Genomic DNA, 19,106 nt, shown 5'->3' with positions numbered 1-19,106 from the left:
ACTACAATATAGAGCTGTAGATGTTACACATGCAGACCGCGTTGGAAAGAGTTAAAAAAAAAAAATACAAGCTGGAGGTAACACTATAAATGCCTCACCCAAAGTGTCCATAGCATTCCAGCATTTGGAGAGTCCTATCTGAAAGGCTCCATGTTAAGAAGCTTGCTTCTTCCCCTTTGACAACCTTTCACTCTTGAACTCTAAGCAGCTAAGAGTCCGATCATTTAATGTAACCGTTCCATCCTTCTGACATTTGTAGCTATTAAGCAGGCAGTGAAAGGCACTGAACTAGACCCTACTGCACTGTTAAATCAATGGTGATGGTGGCCAGCCACCAAGATTGCCTCTTTATCCTTTCCCTGTCAGTCACATTAGAACATGAAAAGACTTAAATCTAACTTCTGAAAGTCACTTTCCAGGAGAGCATCAGGATGTCTTCCAAAACAAACTGTTGAGCTCTGACTTCCAAAAAATTATGAGTTATAAGGATGGCACTTTTTTCCCCCCCTAAACGTTGTCAAACACAAAACTTACGTTGTTAGTCTTAACCTCACACACCGAGGTTAATCTCAGAGACTTACGAGACATACATCACAGTGAAGTTATAAATTCCCTGGAATTGCAAAGAAGAAACCTGCAAGGAAAGCATTATCTAGCAACTGCACCCTTTATAAATATGTTGATAATAAAAGATTGAAACAACACTGTATTGTTTTCAGAGTAATTCCATAGCTGCATAGTTAAAAAATCTCTATTTTCATCACAATTTCTGAGAAACACTTTATACATGAAGCACAAGACTATTTCAAAAGGCAGTAGTAATGTCTTCCTGCTGCCTCTCCAGCAGCTTACTGAAGAGTCTGGTTCTAAGTCCTGGTAAACACAGCTTTTCCCTGTGAGACAGGGACAGAGATGGGTTTCAGGGCACCCCATCAGCTGAAAATTCTCTGACTCAAGAGCCAGCAGTCCCATTCCCTATAACTTCTTTCCACAGTGAGAAAAGTAAAGACAGAGACCGAAATACCTGGTTTTTAACATTATCTCAACTCTGAAAGTTCTCACAGCCTTTCGTGTGCAGGCAATACAACCTGATAAAAACTTAGTGAAAGGAGAAATAAAGCATAGAATAATTCAGGATTTAGCAAGGTCAAAGGAAAAGTAAGTAATAGAGCCTGGACAAATCAAGAATCCTACACTCCAGTCCCCTTCTCCAGTCAGGAGAACTTTGTTGATTGATAGGATATGGTGAAGATTGATTCAAATACTTGGTAAACTCTTAGCTACTTAGATATCTCTTGCACTAATCAGGAATATCAATTACTGACTGATGCACTGTCTTTTCTGGCACGGTAAAATGACCATTTGCTGAAAGCCAGTCTCATTAGCTCAACAGAGGCACTTCTGACAAATTAAAGGTAAACTGAAAGGTCAACCAAGGACAACTATTAAGCTATAAAAACACCTGTGCAGCCCAGCCATGTGCAAGAACAGTGTTCACTGCTGTTGTGATCTCATCTTTACAAAGAGACCCCCATACCTGTAATTAACTATTAAACTGGTAACAGAATTGCTCTAACATTCAACAAATTTAGACCAACGTCCCTGCAAGATAATGCATAAACTGACTTCAATAACATAAGTAAACCAAGACCATGTATTTGAATAAAACTATATGTATGTATAAGTACTTGCAGACTTTGGGTTTAGCACATATTTTTATCACAAAATATCTGTGAAAGATTAGCGATGCTCCATTTCCCATAACAAAGAACTCTTACACATTGGTTCAACAATATCTGGTGTTTTTAAAGGGGAACAAATATTCAGATTTTATGCCAATTTAGCACTCGTGTAGTACGCGATGGACCATGGGGTTTTTGATTCCAAAGTGAGAACAAAGCCAGTGGCCAGCGAGCACTGTCCTTTCTTGCCAGAGTTTGCCATTTGCTGAGGACCCCGACTGTCAGTGAACATTAATTTCCTGAACCTTCAGCAACTCTAATACCTGCAGAAAATAACTAAAATAGATTTCAAGCAAGTTACTATATATAAGTATTGACATCCATTGACAAGCAAAAAAAAAAAAAAAAAAGCATTTTGGGGCCAGCTTAAGATTTCATAGATATTACTGTCTTTATAGGCCATCACTTTTTTTTTTGCATTTTAGATTTTAAATAACAAACACTAACATACTTTTAAAAGAGTACATGGAAAAGACAGGCAATTACTTCATACAGCCTTAATTAGTCATTGAGTAGTTTAGAGCCTATCTGTTTTCAAAAGTACCTAATATTATTGCCATTTACTTATTAAATAACATGTATGAATCACTTTTTCATTTTCTGAGAAGCCTATACCTTCATTTTTGGAAATTTTCTCCACTGTGGGCAGAACATTTGGCCCCACCTTTATCTAAGTTCTGCCTGAACATCTGTTGCATTACATGAGCACCGTCAGGCCAAAGCCTGCTTAAGAGCAACAAGGAAAAATGTCTGCGGAAAAAGCCAACTAGATGCACAAGAACTGCCACACAGGTTTATCCTTCATCTTCTCCATCAAGACATCTTCTTTTCTCTGGGTCAAACACTAAAACACTTTTGTTCTCCAAATGTCTACAAGCCCCATGGCTGTGTCTCATCCATAAAGTTTTCACCTACCAGGTGAGATTAAGCAGAACAAAAATATAATCTTCTTTCAAAACTGAAGTCCGTGGAACTGGGGACCTGCTGGGTTTTTACATCCCAGTCTGGCAGATGAGTTCAGTGCCAGCGGATGACACACCTGGGCTGGGAACCCTGTCTGCCCCCGTCCCTTGGACGCGTGTCCGTATACACCCAGGGAGCACACCCACCCCGGCAGCCCCGCTGAACCCGGAGCTCACAGCATTTGGAACAACAAACACCACCGCCAGGCTGCCAGATCTGATTCGCAGCTCAGCCCAGGCCATCAGATTTGATTCTGAACTCAGCCCAGCCCTCTCTTACAGGCTGCACTGCTTGCGAACGGATGGGGTTCTTGCTACCTCTTTCCCCGCTGACAAATTACTGCTTACAACACCCACAGACTGATGTCGCTTGGATGGTCCCAGGCAGGGCTGTGTCCAGCCGGAGCCACCGAGGGCCTGTACAAGGGCGGTTTTAAAGCCCCCTCAGCAGATCACTGTTTTCCCGGCTGAACACGGAAACAATGGAGGCGATTTGTTACCGCCGAAAGAGGCACGGGGCCTCGGCCTCTTTCTGCCGCTGCCCCCTTGCCCGAGCAGCCCCGCCCGGCTCGGCCTGGCCCCGCTGCCAATGTGCGGGACAATGCACGCTGGGCCCGGCCTGCGGCGGCCGGGACGCGGCCGGCGGGAAAGGGCCGGCGGCCGCGGGCGGACGGGCCCAGGAGCAGGGGGGACCCTCTCCGCCCCCGCCCCGCTCCCCCCTCCACGGGCCGGCCTCGTCCCCGTTCCCCCAGCGCCGCGGCCCCGGCCCAGGCCCGGCAGCGCCCTCACCTCGTTGAGCTGTCTCTCGGCGGCTTCGCGCAGCGCCGGGTCCATGGTGCCCGCGCAGGGCCTCGATGATGCCGCTGGGGGTCCATGGCTGGGGCAGCGCGGGGGGCGAAGGACAGGGGCCGGGGCCGCGCCGAGCGCACATGGACCCGCCGCCTCCAGCGGCCGCCGGCGCGAAAGGAAGGGAGAGCGCCAAGAGCCCGGATAGAGCTGCCCCCGCCACCGACGAGAGCGACGCCCCTTCCGCCGCACGGCCCGCCCCACGCCGCCGCGGGGTGCCGCGGGAGATGCAGTCCGGGCGCACCGGCAGCGGGGAGATGTGCTCGGGTACGGCCGGGCATCGACACCCGGGGGGATGTGCTCGGGTACGGCCGGGCACCGCCACCGAGGAGACGCGGGGTACGCGGTGTCGGCCCGCACAAGCCGCCTCAGGAGCTCGGCCCCGCTCGAACGGCCCCGGCACAGGAGCCGCGGTCCGGCACCGCCCGCTCCGCTCCGAACTCCTCGGCCGCGCCAGTGTTGTGAGGGATCCGTCGTTTTAGCGAAAAACCCTCCCTCGAAAATCCCTCCCGCATCCGCGCCCCGTTTTCGGAGACGCTCGTGTGGCTCAGCGAGGAAGGAGCGGGGCGTGGGTTTGCTTTATCGTGGGCACGAGGTGCCTGCCGTGCTGGGTTTTAGGGTGGCGGCGAAAAGAGGACGAAAATCCTGAAGATGTGTCAAAGTTTTGTCAGAAATTCAATGTAAACAGAGCTGTCGCTCGTGAAAGGTCTAGGAAATAATGTCTTACGAGGAGCGGCTGAGGAAGCTGGGAGAGTTTAGTCTGAAGAAAAGAAGGCTCAGGAGGGACCTCATCACTCTCTTATGACTCTCTGAAAGGAGATCGTAGCCAAGTGAGGGCCCGTCTCTCCTGCTATGCCTGCAGAGGATCCGAAGAAATTGCCTTTAAGATGAGACAGAGGAAATTCAGATTAGATGTTAGAAAAAAAATTACTGTTGGGGTGGTCATCAATAAGTTCCTCCCCAGGTTCAAGAGGCATCTGAAACTGGTGCTGGGTGATGTGGGTTACGGGGTTAGGGATTACAGGAACAGTGCTGAGTTGGACGGGATGATCCTGAAGATCTCTTCCAACCATGACAATTCCATGATTCAATTATTCTGGAGGCCTTGGCTCAGTCACAGAGTCATAACTGAACTGCTTAACTTGGTCCTCTTGTAAGTCACTTCTGTAGGCTTCATCCTAAAAGCATTTGAGCTCTGAAGTTATTTCACTTCCATGAGTAGTCATGATAAAGTGAGCAATGCTATTTATAAGTTAGTGAGTTGTAAAATTTAATTGGCACTGTACAGTCATTCACTGTCATGCCTTCATTTGGGGGATGGCGTGCAGTGATGTACTTGAAATTTTGGAGTTATTTTTATGAGAGGAATTTATTGAACAATCAGATAAAACCATCAAGAAAAAATTTTCACAAACACCTCGTCCTGGAATGACTCTGAAATGAAGGCACATATCAAAGAGAAGAGCAGAAATGCAAATACAGAAAATAACAAAATTTAAAAGTGATACAATTTAGAAAGTTGACAAAGTTCACCATCTCTTTACAGTTAAACAGTTTCAGGAAATCTAGGCTTATCTAGAGTGTCTTTGCATATATGAAACAGCATAACAGACTTGCTTTTGTATATGCATTTCCCAGATTAGTGATTTTTCCATGATTGTCACTGGACTAAAACCTGGGTTTCTCAGTTTCTCGTGCTACTGGTTTGTTGGTGGTTTTTTGTTGTTGCTTGGGTTTTGGCTTGGTTTTTCTTCCCATAATGCTAAAAATTATGATTTACACTTACATGTAGCTTTTACCTATTACAAGTGTGAAAATAAGCAACTAATTTATGAAACTGAACTGTGAAGCAGCAATGAATGTCTGCCTTTCTAAGTAAGCATGGGAGTCATACGGGCCCAAATGACCCAAGTGGCAATGTGGCATAATTTTGGGACATGGTGTCATATGCTGTTCTTTTACGAATTGCCCAGATCTGCAGTCATACTCCATTCTAGACGTTGCCCAAAATGTTTAAAAAAAAAAAAAAAAAAGTGACATACTGTATATTCAATATCCTTACCAAATGCTGCAACAGAGCCTTTCCCTGCTTTTGTGTCACAGCGCAGATAACAAGATCGAATCTCAGTGCTCTTCGTATCAAAGGAGAAAAGCGATAATGCCCCCCAGCCAGGGTGCTTGTTGGGGGTTAGTTTTGTTTCTTTTTTACTTACAGATTTTTTTTCCCCCGTAAGTTGCTATGAAACTAACTACCGGGTACTTATGGATACTTAAGCAAAAAGAAAAGTGGCCAGAGGGGAGGAGTTGTAGCCCTTGGCTACACCTCTTTTGTCTTTGGGGACAGATAAAAGGACAGGGCTGGGGGCAGCTGCTCTCTCTCGCTGTCGGCATCGGGAGGAGGAGAGTCAAGCTGTTGCTTACTGCGGGGAGAAGTCACTGTCACTAGTGGAGTACACTCCTAAGATCTACCACCTTCTGCTCGTGTGTCCAGGATTCTGAGCCCGCCTTTTCCCACCCTGCTGGAGCCGAGTCCCCACCACTTCTCCGGCACTGCTCTGGGTCTTTGGTCGCTGTAGCCCGGCACCCCCTGCCCCCGGGACATCCCCCCGCAGTTCCAGCTCCACCGCGGAGCTTCCGATACATCTCATCCACCAGCCCGGAATTTCTGCTCATTCCTGCCGTTCCAGCTTGGTGCTCCTCACAGTCCTGCAGAGGCATCAGGATGAGACCGCCCCAGGGGTTTGTGAAGCAAAGCCTCTCCTCCATCCCTTGCCGTCTCGGCCGAGAAGGCCATCACAAGGTTTCTGTTTTGTTATTAATGCCATAATTATTGCTGTTTGTTTGCCTCGTACACATACTAGTAAAGATCTGTTATTCCTACCCCTCATATCCTTGCCGGAGAGCCCCTTAATTTCAAAATTATAATCATTTGGCGGGAGGGGGTTTACATTCTCCGTTCCAAGGGAGGCTTCTGCTCTTCCCGAGCAAACATCCATCTTTCAAACTAAGTGCTAAGCTGATCCAACAACTTATGAAACAGAATATATCTTCCCTAAAAATAAAATAAGTACTTCAAAGGGCAGAGGGCTTTTGACGTGCTGGTTGTGCATAATGCTCTGTGTCAGATGTACCAGATGGGAAATGCTGCAAAGACAAGCACAATGGGATGGGAGTCATCGTCAGCAAAGGTGCTGTGGCTCTGGAAGCTTGTGCCAGAGCTGTTCCTGTTCGGATACAAAAGTGAGTGGGACAAAAAAAACGTGCAAAAAATGTGTAAGAAATTGTCCACCCTGAGTACTCTGAAAAAGAAAACTTTGTATGTCCAGAAATGTTTGCGTTGCCGAGGACATTTGTACTTGCATCTTTACTTACCCAGAAGTCATAACAATAGCTAACTTCACCATAAAATTAATTGCATAAATGACTCAACAGAAAACAATAAATGCAGTGTTCAGTCAAGATGAACATTTCATGTCGACAGGAAGCCAAATTTAAGAGGAAATATCTATGAGGTTAAAAAAGAATTTCTCACAAATCTGAACAATTTGTTGGTGGATTACATTTGCTGTGGGTAGTTAAGTGTTAGATGAAATCGTAAAGCTGAAAGAAAACTGGCACACCAGCAGTTTGAGTGGAACAACCTAAGAGATGGCAAATGACTTCAAATTACAAGGGACCACTGAGCTGCGGCATCCTTAACACTGAAATTTTGATTAAACAAATATTTGCACTTCCATCAGATACTTCCTTTGAACAGTTTTAGCAGGACAAAAGAGACTTGAAGCCCACCCATCACAGCACAGCAATTAGTGAGGACTTTGACCAAACCTGTTTAGCAAACAAAGGGGACATGAATAAATATCTTGCAAGATGCAACAGATGAGTTGATAGAAAAATTTAATTTGGAAGTCAAATTTCAAATCACAAGAGTTGACATTAGAAAGAAGCTTATCCTTTAGCCAGATAAGCCTCATCAAATTCTTGGTCACAGAAGAGAAAAGAAAAGTGTTTGTGCTGCAGGGATTAGCTGCTCAGAGCTGTTCTCTGTTGTGTAGGAATGCTTATAGACAACCTCAGGCTGCTGTGGGAGAACAGAGCCTCTCAAATTATCTTGGAAAGGGCGATGTGGTATTGCACAGGCCTCAAACATTGGATGCAAATCAGACTCAATTACTCCTGAAGATAGACATGCTCTTCTAGACTTCTGTCTTGAGGTTTGCAGTCATGTGTACTTTCCCTGGAAAGCTGGAGCAGTAACAAAGACAGCTTTAATTAATGTGCTCCTTGCAGCTGACTGGAACACTGCTTAGGCTGTGTGCCTTTCTGGGGTACCATTCTCTCTACTGTCAGTGAAAAGCCAGAAATCATATATAAAGGCAGCACAACTATCAAAGATCACCATGTTTGGGTGCATTTACAAGATGTTGCTAAAGAATTCTGCATAAAATTTTATGCCATCTACATATTAAAAAAAAACCCAAACCCAAAGACAGTAACTGATAAATGCTGCTATCAGCTGTTCTGTGCTGGAACAGATTTGACAGCAGCCAAATTAACTCCAGCTATGCAGAGCGTATTCCTGTGTCAACAACATTCCAAATGTCAATCCAGGATTTGGGGGGGAAAAAAAAATACTTGCACATGAAGGTACTTAACCAGTCCTACAGATCCAAAGGGAGTTTGGACAGGAATGAGTGGATGAATCACCAGCACCCAAAGTTATCATGGAACTACTTTTGCTAAATCAAAGATAGCAACAGGAAGAAAAAGGTATGCACAGAAATACTGTGCTGATTTGCAAAGTTTGGAAAGAACTATTTATATTAATCTTTAAAAAAAGATGACATGGGATTAAAATATGAAACTATGAAATGAAACATGCTAGTCAACATATTTCGGTGTAAAATCATCAAACAGAGGTGATTGAGGAGTTCTCTGGTTTGGCTGGGGAAAACAGTACAAAGTAAGTACCTTTCTTTGTTTTAAAATATCATAGTAGGCTATGGCCCCGGGCACAAAGTGAAGGGATTAAAGACTGGCTAAATTACAATTCTCAGTTAAAAGATAAGCGAAGAGTGATTATTTAAGGAGCCAGTTTCTACTGATACCACTAGCGGGCTCTATTTGATACTTTAGACAGTTCTGAAATAAATACAAAACCCACTGCAGATCATTGTGTGCAGGAGCCCCTGGGGCCCCCACAGAAGAATATACTCGCCCCTGGGGAGGGAGCAAGGTGTACTGGACCAGAAGTCCTCCACAGGGGTGTATCAGGAAAGCCCACTGGTTAGGGGGAGCAAAGTGCAAAGAAACCCCATAAGCACTTGCCCCCATGCAAATTCCTCAGCCCCCATTGGTAGAACCCTTACTTCTCGGTTTTTCTGTTCCCCCATTGGTTAGATTTGGATCTTCCTCTGATTGTTGTTGTTGATCCTCCCATTCCCTTTCCTATTGGCCCACATTGTAATCCCTGCCCCTACAGTTCAGCACAAAAATGGGGCACCCAAGAGCCTCCAGGACTTTCAGTGGATTGCTTCTGGGGAGTAAAGAAGCCCTGGGAGACCAAGAACTGCCTCCTGCCTATTGGTCCTGAGCTGCCTGAAGAGGAGCTGCCTGGCTAGGCTGCCTTTGCAGCCTCTGCCCCACTGAAATCACTTGAGCTGTTAAGGCTTGGTTGGCCCAGCAACCATCACAAGGCAGCTAAATCACAGGGGAGTGCCTGTGCCTCTGAGACCCAAGGTGCCTTTTGAAAGGCACTTAGTCCAGGAGGGTCGCGGCACCCTGAAGACCCTCAGCGGCCTCCGGTGGTCGGCAGCAATTGTGAGAATGATGTAAGGTTAGCGAAGCGTCCCATGTGGATGGGACAAGAGCGTAACTTGAAAAAGAAACAGAAATGAGCTTTTAACACAGCCAAATGTGAAGTCACACATAGAAGAACAGAAAATGAAGGATTGGAAGGATCATCAGGGATACCATGGCTGTGCAGGTTGGCATGAGCTCCCAGTAGGACATGGTGGCAAAAACACAATATTTGAGTTGAAACTAGATGTCTGAAGAGAGGGAGTGGGGAAGTGCCACTATTGCCAGAGAATAACACCAGCATTCATAGTTTTTAAGTATTTACAAATTGCAATGCATGAAATACCCCCAAAAATTGTTTGAGATAAGGAGTTGATTCTCCTCATCTGTATGAGATCTAACCCGAATTGTCCAGTTAGGTTTAAGACAAAAGTTGTGAGGAATCTTGGTTGCTGTTTGTCGTTACAATTGTGCTGAGATAAAACAGAGATTTAGCAGGCAGAATAAGTGTGGTTCCTTGCAGAGTCCCTGATCTGGGGCTGGGTCTACCCAAGGGAGCAGGACGGCATTGCATGCCCAGCTCATGGTTTCACAACTCCCTTTAATCCCCTCTAGTCAGCTGGGATTTGGCTTTACCCCTAAGGAGAACTTTGCTGAAATTTCTTCAGAATTTTGTTCAGTGAGGAAGGCACTATGCTCCTTTATGCAGCCATGAGCTCGATAGTTGCTTAACCCCACCAAAAACCCCAGGAGCCACCCCCACTCCCTCCCACCAGATGGCAAGGCTGGAGCAGATGCTAAACCCCCTATCCAAACAGATTTCCCAGGGGAAAGATGCTGAAAACAAGATTCAGCCATTAGCTGGTTTAAGTGTCTGGAAGTGGAACAGCAGGAGTAGCAAAGCTGAGATGGAGCAGCAAACAGTCACTGTAGTAGAGCCAGGGACATTAAGGTCCTGAGTAAATGTCAAGGAGATAGAGCTTTCTTAGAGCTTTAGATGATTGGTTGATTAAAAATAATAAAAAACACCCCAACAAACAAAACCAGGAAATACAAAAATCTCTGATGTATGATTCTTTTGAGATCAGAAAAACTGGACATCTTGTTAATAAACATCTCTTCAAAGACGCAGGAGTCCCTTGTCAATTTTTACTTTTATCAGTTAACTCTGGACAGCAAGGTGAGGAAAAAGAGAAAGATCAGAAAGACAATAGTGAGTACTGATCATCACTTTAGTGAATAAAGTTGTAAGAAGAACAAATGTCAAACAGATGAAACTAGAGAATCACTGAAAAAAAATCCCAGTGGTGCCAATTGGTACCTTTCTCTGAGTGAGGCTGGGTGCTGTTCTGAAAGATATATTTTAGTGAAAACACAAGCTGTGCTTCAGGCAAACCAACAAGATTAGAGCTTTAATAAAAAACATGTGCATAAATCTTGAACAGGATGTTGGACTAGATAATGTGATGATGAACTGCACAATGTTTTGGATTTTGCTGTTTGCTGTCGGGTTAGATCTGCTCCTGAAGGCTTGGTTTGCACTGTGTGGAAGTCCAGCTAATCCAGCCCACAACCTGCTTCAGGCCCTGAGTGACAGACAGAGGAACAAGAATGTCTGTAACCTACAGCAGTTTCACCTCCTCCTCCTCCCTCTTGCTCTGTTTACCACCCTGTATATTTATATTTCATGGCCCTGTGGGAAAATGCCACTTACAGAGTGAATGCAGAATGGTGGCTTTGTGACACCCTGGAAAGATAAGCAGCAGACAGCAACTGGTATTTGTGGCGTTAAGGTGACACTCACAGTTCATGTTTTTTTCACACTTTCGATACAGTTGCACAGGCACAAAAGTCACAAAGGTGTCAGTGGAAGTAGTTATGCTATTGTGAAATGAAAACTCATGCTGAGGATCACAGAATTACAGCATGACCTCAGAATAATGCCTGTGATCATCGTGTCCTCCAAGAATATCTCTTTATATGCATTATGGGAGTTGGTTTATTTTGTTTTGCAAGGAAACAAGTATGCCCTTTCCTTACTGTTCCTTAAATAGGACCCCAAGCTTATTTGTTTATTATGATTGTTACTCAGATGGACAGCTGTGAATCTAATACAATGTCAACTTCACATTTTGAGGAAGCAAATGTAAAGAAAATTTTAGTATAAGGGGTGTGTATCTATTAATTAGTGTTCGAGCAGATGCTGATTTTTAAAACACAAGCTTTCTAATGCAGTTTTTACAGCCAAGATGCAACAATAAACTGGAATTGTTCAGAAAGATTGTGAAAATACTCAAGCTGTGGAACAGGCAAAATTTTCCAGAACTTCCAAAGAGTATAAAAGAATATTTAAGCTATAACTTTAATTGTATAATTAAATATATGTATGAGGCTTATGCAAGCTACCTGTTATATATTTATCAAGCTATAATATTTCTTCTATTTAAAAAGAGTGAGAGTTCTGTTTAGAATAATTTTAGTCTTTATAATCCTATCCTGTTTCCATTTAGATTGATTCAATAACGAGGACAGGACCAGGATTTTGTTAGATTAAAAATTCACTCAGAATAAATTGTCAGCACTTAGGGAGAGCTTTTTATATGCAAGGAACTACAAACACACATTAAGAATTTCAGTAATCTAGCAACACAGCATTCAGTTTGTGAACTCATGCCAGTCACACAACTCCGGGTAGTCTGCTCCAGGACACACCTGTGTTTGGGAAATGTGCCAGCATGGCTCCTCAGGAGCCTGTGAAGCATTTCAGATCAGTAAAAATGATTGACCTCTAGTGACGGCCACAGTCTTAACTGTACATTGGGATTTATTATAGATTTTTGTAAAAAAGAAAACACATTTTGGTTGTGTTGGCATGGTAAATTATTCCTTTTTCTTACCTTTCCATCTTTCCCCATCTGCCTTTCCCTCAAAGAGAAAGAGAGAGGGGACAAAACAAAGCACTCAGAGAGTAAAGTTTCTGGATTTCTGCATAACACAGGGGGAGCAGGTAGATAGGAGTCTTTTATGCAGGAAAAATGTAACACCACTTTGGTTGCTTTGCAGAACATACAGCTGAGGTAATCACAACTGTGTTAGCAGAAGAGGTGAAGAACTGGAGCTATGGAGCCAAGCGTGTTTCTTGGGTCTGCAAAGAGAGGAGACTGACTGAGGCAGGGTGAATTCTCTGTCTGCTCAAGTGGAAACTCAGTAAAGGCAGGCATCAAAGAAAGACCCAGGGGCACACAAGGAAGTGCTCACAGCTCGCTGGGAGAAAAACTGAGATGATATACAAAGTTTGTGAGCAGCAAATAAGCCAGCAAGTTTACATAAAAGTACTAAAAGAAACATGCTTTCCTATTTAATTCCTGATTTACTAAGTGAATCACAGATTTTGATGCACTTTTAAATAAATAACATTTCATAAAACTACCTTACTTTTTCATGAAATTACTTTGCTATTAGAAATATTTCCATAAATCATAAGGCTTAGATAGCTGCTTATGTTAAAGGAGTCAAAAATAACAAATTTAGGGTTGACAAACATGGAGATATTCTAGACAAAGCAAAGATAAATAACAGAATTTGAATGTATTAAAATACATTTTTATAAAATGAAATTATCTTAATTTTCTTTTACTTGTATTTAAGAGGTTATCAGATTAGCACTTTCATTGGGACACTCATAGTTTTTATTACTTGCAAAGCTTTACAATTCAGTATTGCTCTCCAAAAAGGTTTAATATGTTTTTTTATTTCGTTATATTGTTTTAAATACCAGTATTTTCTAATCTAACAAAAGCCGTCATAATGCTGGATTTATGCTGACCTGCGTATAAAGAAATACCGATATGAAAACATGCAATGAAATTGATAATACTCCAGCTGGAACACAGTCTGTGTTTCCTGGTGACTGTGGGTGCACCGCTAATTGTTTATGTAGAGCAAGGTGCAACAGCAAGAGTAGCTGCTCACGAATCCATGCTCCTGTGGCTTCCAGGCTCTTGGTAGCCAACAGCTGGATTAAAATTTCAGTACCTGCAGCAGCAAGGCAAGGCAGGAAACATGAGAAACGTATTGCCAGTGCCCATGTCTTTGTCTGAACAAGACTCTGTGTCTTTTCCAGGTGTTTTGTGAAGTTACATGGTGGAAAATACTTGCCCCTCATTTCACCTTTGGAAGGCACATGAATGGTGCATGCAGGACAACAGCATGTTCTCAGGACAGCAAGGAGCTGTGTCATCATCCTCTGGATGCTCCTTGTAATCCTTGGCCCCTGCTTGCCAGCATCCTCCTGTTCCACTCCTGGCCTTTCCTGAGTTGAAAGTATTCCTCATTTCAGAATGTGAAATGAATTTTCATTCATGTTTCTGCCAGATTGACAAGGTAAAATAATTAATTTCTATAGCTAAATCAAGGTTAGAGATTATTAAGGCATTTGGATGATATTGTAGTGCCAGTACAGCAAGTAATTCCACACAAAAAAAGCAAACACGCTGGTTCAGCTACAGTAAGGATTTCTACAGAATAATGGCACACCAGCTTCTTGTGGTTATTATAAACCCACCTATCAGTCTTCATGTGGACTCCTTTTATTTTCTTCATGTTAGTCTTGCTCATTCAGAAATGATTACACCATGTTAGTTAATAATGTCTTACTTGAGTGTCTGACACTTCTTTTCTGCAGTCTGGTTTTTAGCTAATTTTGTTGCAGGGAACAGGCCAAAAAGCTGATCCTGTGGTTTTATCCGTAGGCAAAAGGGAACTACTATTTCATGCAGTAGAAAACATGCAAATTTCTTTATTGGTATTTGTAGATCTGGATTTCTACATTCAGACAAGGTACCTGACAGGAAACTTGTCTAGGACTGGGTGCATAATGCTCAAAACTGAAATTAAGAGGTTTCCTCCACAGAACTGCCTTAGGTGAAAAGAGTCGATTCTTGTCAGACTGTCCCCATTTAATCTCTAATCCTGATTAACAACTGATGCTCATTTATTATGATAGTCAGCGCTATCAGTCATATTATAGCTTTTTCATTTAATTTAGTAATTTCCCATAGGAATACAAATATAGCAAATAGTTTCTCAGAACGTTGGCAGCTTTCTAAAATATTTCAATTAAATCACATTTTGACCCTTCCGATACTGCTCTGAATTTTAATTATTTTCCATTTCAGACTACTGACTTAATGAAGACCTGAATGTATTTCTTAAAAACTAGCTATGGGTGTGGCTGCATAGAGCAAGGATTTGTTCCTTGTGAACTGGTTATTGGCCCACTCTTTATGGTTGTTTTCTGCAAGCACTTAGACTTGAGAGGCCAGATCAGGACAAACTCTGAGCACTCTCACTGCAAACATTTTATACCGCACAGAAAAAACAACCTAGAGGAAAATACGGCGTGACATTTGCACATATTATGATTAGACCATGCATTCTTAAACTGCCAATTGTGAAACACATTGTAACAGGAAAAAACTTCTTCCCTTCTCGTTTCAAATGTAATTAATGCAATTTATCTGAAGGGAGTCCTTCAGAAATATGGGAAATATTTAGAAGTTCTAAACTTTTTCTCTGGAAGTTTTGCTTTTTTAAAAATAATGCTGAATTTTCCTACTTTTCCTTTTTCCTTATCCTGCTTTCTTCTACAACCTGTTTCACACTCCCATATTACCTGTACACACTTCCTCATCTTCCTTTCCCCAGCAAAATTGTTGTTCCACATTTTCTTCCTCAATCAAGTGTCTATGATGTCACTTTTTTCCCAAATATTTGCTGGTCTGCACTTCCAAAGATCCTAATTTTTTTCCTCTCTTCCTCCTTAAAGATAGAACCATTTTTCAATCAAAAGCAAGGATCCTCTTCACAAAAGCAACTGTGTTTGTGAGCACAAGCAGTGAATGTCTTGGATTGGCCAACTCCTATAATTTCAGGTTCCTTGATGATAAGAAAATTCAGAAGCAACATGAAAAGCAGCAGCACTTCAAACTGTCAGTTTTGGAAGAAGGTTGATTAAACCAGTTCTCCTGACATTTTCTCATCTAGCGTCTTTCTTAACATTAGGGGACCTCAAATCAGGGAAAATTAAAATAAAAGGAAGCTTTCTTTATCACAGTGCAACCTGCTTAACCTACCTGCAGTCAACAAACAAAATGCAGAAAGGAAATGTCAATAGACAGTTGCAGTGATATTTTTAAAAACCTACCAGCAAGAGGAGATCATTCAGGTCCTAATGAGTACCAGCAGGAGGTTCGACTTGGGCCATTTTGAGGACAGTAGAAAAAGCAGCTTAAAAACCACTTGATTGAACTCTGCAGCATTAATATCTGTCATTACTCCAGCCGATCAGACATTGTCAAACCTCCACACTCCAGCATGTGTTCAACACTGGGAGGCGGCCTGAAGCTGATTCCCCAATCTTTGGTTTAACTGAACTGAAATTTCAATTCCACATTTGTAGAAGCAGAATCTGTAACGACATCTAAAGAAAAATTAAAATGGGTCTTTGATCAGATTTAAGGCAGTTTTTTTATCAGCACAGAATATCTTACATTTGGAAACCTTTGCGCTCGAGACAGATATGTCCAGCTACATCACTGCTATAGGTTAGAAGGAATCCTTGAAGGAACATATCCCTTTTAGCAGGAATATTTGAATTTTCATCTATGTTAGCATAAACTCAGCTTTAGACAGGGTATAAATCTGATCATTACATTTAATCCTACCCTAGCATTATATATGAATCATGACTAATGGGTGTATCTTGGGATAAGGGCCTGTGCATTCTCTACACAGGACTTTAAGGCTGTGATCATTATCACAAGCAATAAACACCAGCTTATAAATACCTCAGCTGCAGAGCAGAGCTGCATGGCTGAAGTCTTGTGCAGCTGCTTTTGAGTCAAGCAAGGACTCTCCCTGCAGCTCCACATCTCACTCTCCTCTTGCTGCCTCCCTTTTGGCCTCCCCCGATCACAGTTTTGCTCTGCTCTGTATGGGCTCTGCTGTGCTTCACAGGTACTCCCAAGAGCTTTGAAGGAGACTCAGCTAGAATAAGGTGCCAGGAATATTTTCTTACTTTGGAAATATTTTTGCTTCCCTTGCTACCTCTCTTAAAGGGTTGACATTGTCAGAGTTCTTCAACATATTTGCTGCCTGAGCCCATTCCCAGAACTCAGATGCTGCAGGTTGGACTAAAAGCTGGGATGAGGTGATTGACAGGGAGGTGGAGTTGTTCATCCCTCCTCCTGTTGCAAACACTAAATTGGTTATTGCTGCCTGGAGGACACCTGAGATTCCTTGTACTGTGATGAGAACTCCCTCTTTCATTTGTATTTTTAATAAGAGGTTTGACTTTTTAGAGAAAGTGCTTTGCAAGGCACTTGGAAAAAAAACCAGAATAAGAAGTAAGGTCTCTGAAGGTTGGAACTACATTTAAGGAACCTGACAGAGTTTTCATGTTCCTCAGTTGGGGTGGCATAAGCTTATTACAGGGTATGTTTCACTCTTAATTTGCAGGAAGACAAAATAACCTTTAATTCCTGGTTTTTGCATTCAAAGAGAGGACATGAGCAGACTGACCAGAAAAGTTTCTTTCCCCATTTCATGTACTCCACTGACATGTGCAATGGGGGGAAGGGCGGGGGGGGGGGAACAAACCAACCAACCAAACAACCCCCCCCACAACAACAACAAAACACAAAAAACCCACCAAACCAAGAAAAACCAAACCACAAAACCTGGCTATTAAAGGGGATTTATTAACTATTTATTAACAATTAATTTTATAAATTAATTAATCTATAAGAAGAGGTGCATCAGGATTGAGAATCTGTCTCTTAGTTTTACCACTTGGAATAGAAACATGATAGCTCTATTTTTCACTGTGTTCCTAAGTAATTAAGCAGTAATGAAATTAGGTGCACAGTATTAAAAATCTGCACTTTGTACATTTGTACATTAATCTATGTACAGTGTATTGTCAGTAGTTTCTTTCTGTACATAGTTCTGTAGTTCTGTACATAGTTCTGTAGTTTCTTTCTCTACATATGTGCAGTATGTAGCCAAAATGTACATAAAGTGGACAACAGGAGTTAAGAAACATACCTTCTATAAAAAAATACGAGGACAGAAGCAAATCTGAATACTTATGATCCCTGAGCTCAGATTCAACTCATTTTAATGCTTATAAGTTCTGCTCTCACTTGCTGTTTAGTAATTTTTTCAGCTTCTGTCCTTGATTACCGACTTTTATAAATAAAAGCTTTCATTAACTCTCCTTTGGGCTCCAAGAAATTTTTAATCCTTCATTCACACAAACAGCTACAAATAGGTGCTCATTTTTATTTATCTCACTTCTTTTTTCTATTAATTTTGATCAGTGCATTCACATTCTACCCTAAGTTGTCTCCTGTGCAGCTGGTTATTCTCCAGTTACCTCCTCAGACTCCTCACTGAAACTGATGAAAGTATGAGCTCAGTAAAACACACAAGCCCCATTCCAAGCACACAGGTTTATTTGCTTCAAATTAGAATTTAGATAGAATGAAAATAAATGTTTGAGGTTTAATTTCTTGCCATATTTATACAAAATCAAAATGTTAAAAGAATGCAGTTTGCTTTGTGGTGGTCAGAAATAAGATAGTAATAGGGGGGGAAAAGGGTTCTGAATCCAAACTTCTCAAGAAATTATACACATGATTTACTTGTTGATTAATATTTCTGGTTTTTATAATTTTCAGCTAGAATCTCTCAGAAGCACTATCACTCTCAGTCTCTCATCCTCCTTCCTCTTGCTGACAATTAGCATGACTCAGTCCACAAAGCATCAGCAGTGTCAGTGACTCAGCCATGTGCCATGGGCTCTATCAGTCCATTGAGGAGTGATTTAGAAAAGAGGCAAACACAAGTTTCCCTGCTGAGGGAAGACAACTCTTTCAATGTGAGAAAATAAAGCATTTCATCCAGCTATCCACAGAAGGAACAGACTTCATGGAGCTGACCACTTAGCTGCTGCCCTGATAGATGTCAATCTATTTCATTACTTTCCAGCAAGTCAGAAAAACATTTTCCTTTTGGTTCACAGATAATTTGAAAGAACTCATACTCTGAGTTTAAGGTGTATTTTCCAAAAACCATTTCATATAAAGCTTTTGGCCCATTTTAGCCTCTAAGTACTAAGAGAGAGTGCTGCTCTCACTGATAAAAGTCACTGAGCAATCTCCAGCTGGAGACTAGAGTCCTCTCATTTCTCTGCTGGACAAAGCATTCTGCCCCTATCAGGTGGAGCTTAGAAAGACAGGGCGGGTTTTGTGCTGTTTCTTAAGTTATACATTATTGTCAGCGTTTTAATTTAATGAAACAGGCAGAAACACTAATTAATGTAGTGGTTTTATGTTCGCTAAATTCTGGTTGCCAAATTTAGTGTAGTGGTTTTAGTGTTTATTCTTTTTTCTGCGGGAGAGAGATTAGGAGAAAAGCAAAGCAGGCTTAAGCTTAAAAATGAACAAAATAGTTTTATTAACACACACTAAAAGAATGAAAAAAAAAAAAAGAAAGTTGGGAAAAAGAAAACCTAAACTAAAACAGAATGAAACTTCAAAGCACTCTTCCCTCCCCCTGCAAACTATTAAATTTCTTATTAAACAACATAGAAAGACACAACTTGGGATTTTCAGTCAGTTTCACTATTTAAACATAATCATTCATTACTTTTGGAGAAGAGTGTCTCTAGAGTTTCTTGGACACATTTGCTACA

The 19,106-nt window shown here is 42.1% G+C and overlaps 1 protein-coding gene across 1 annotated transcript in view; it reads right to left on the bottom strand.

Moving 5' to 3' along the window:
* IPO7 (importin 7) overlaps positions 1-3,605 on the bottom strand; it is a 34,241-nt gene extending 30,636 nt beyond the window's left edge. The window contains 1 exon segment of the mRNA XM_040067582.2: positions 3,494-3,605. Within this exon segment, the coding sequence (XP_039923516.1) occupies positions 3,494-3,538 (45 nt within the window). The 5' untranslated portion in view covers positions 3,539-3,605.
* Between the last annotated feature and the right edge of the window lie 15,501 nt (positions 3,606-19,106).

The sequence above is a fragment of the Hirundo rustica genome, chromosome 6, assembly GCF_015227805.2.
Source record: "Hirundo rustica isolate bHirRus1 chromosome 6, bHirRus1.pri.v3, whole genome shotgun sequence".
NCBI lineage: Eukaryota > Metazoa > Chordata > Aves > Passeriformes > Hirundinidae > Hirundo > Hirundo rustica.
Note: the sequence above shows the minus strand (reverse complement) of the source record. Positions and strands in the feature narration are given on the sequence as shown.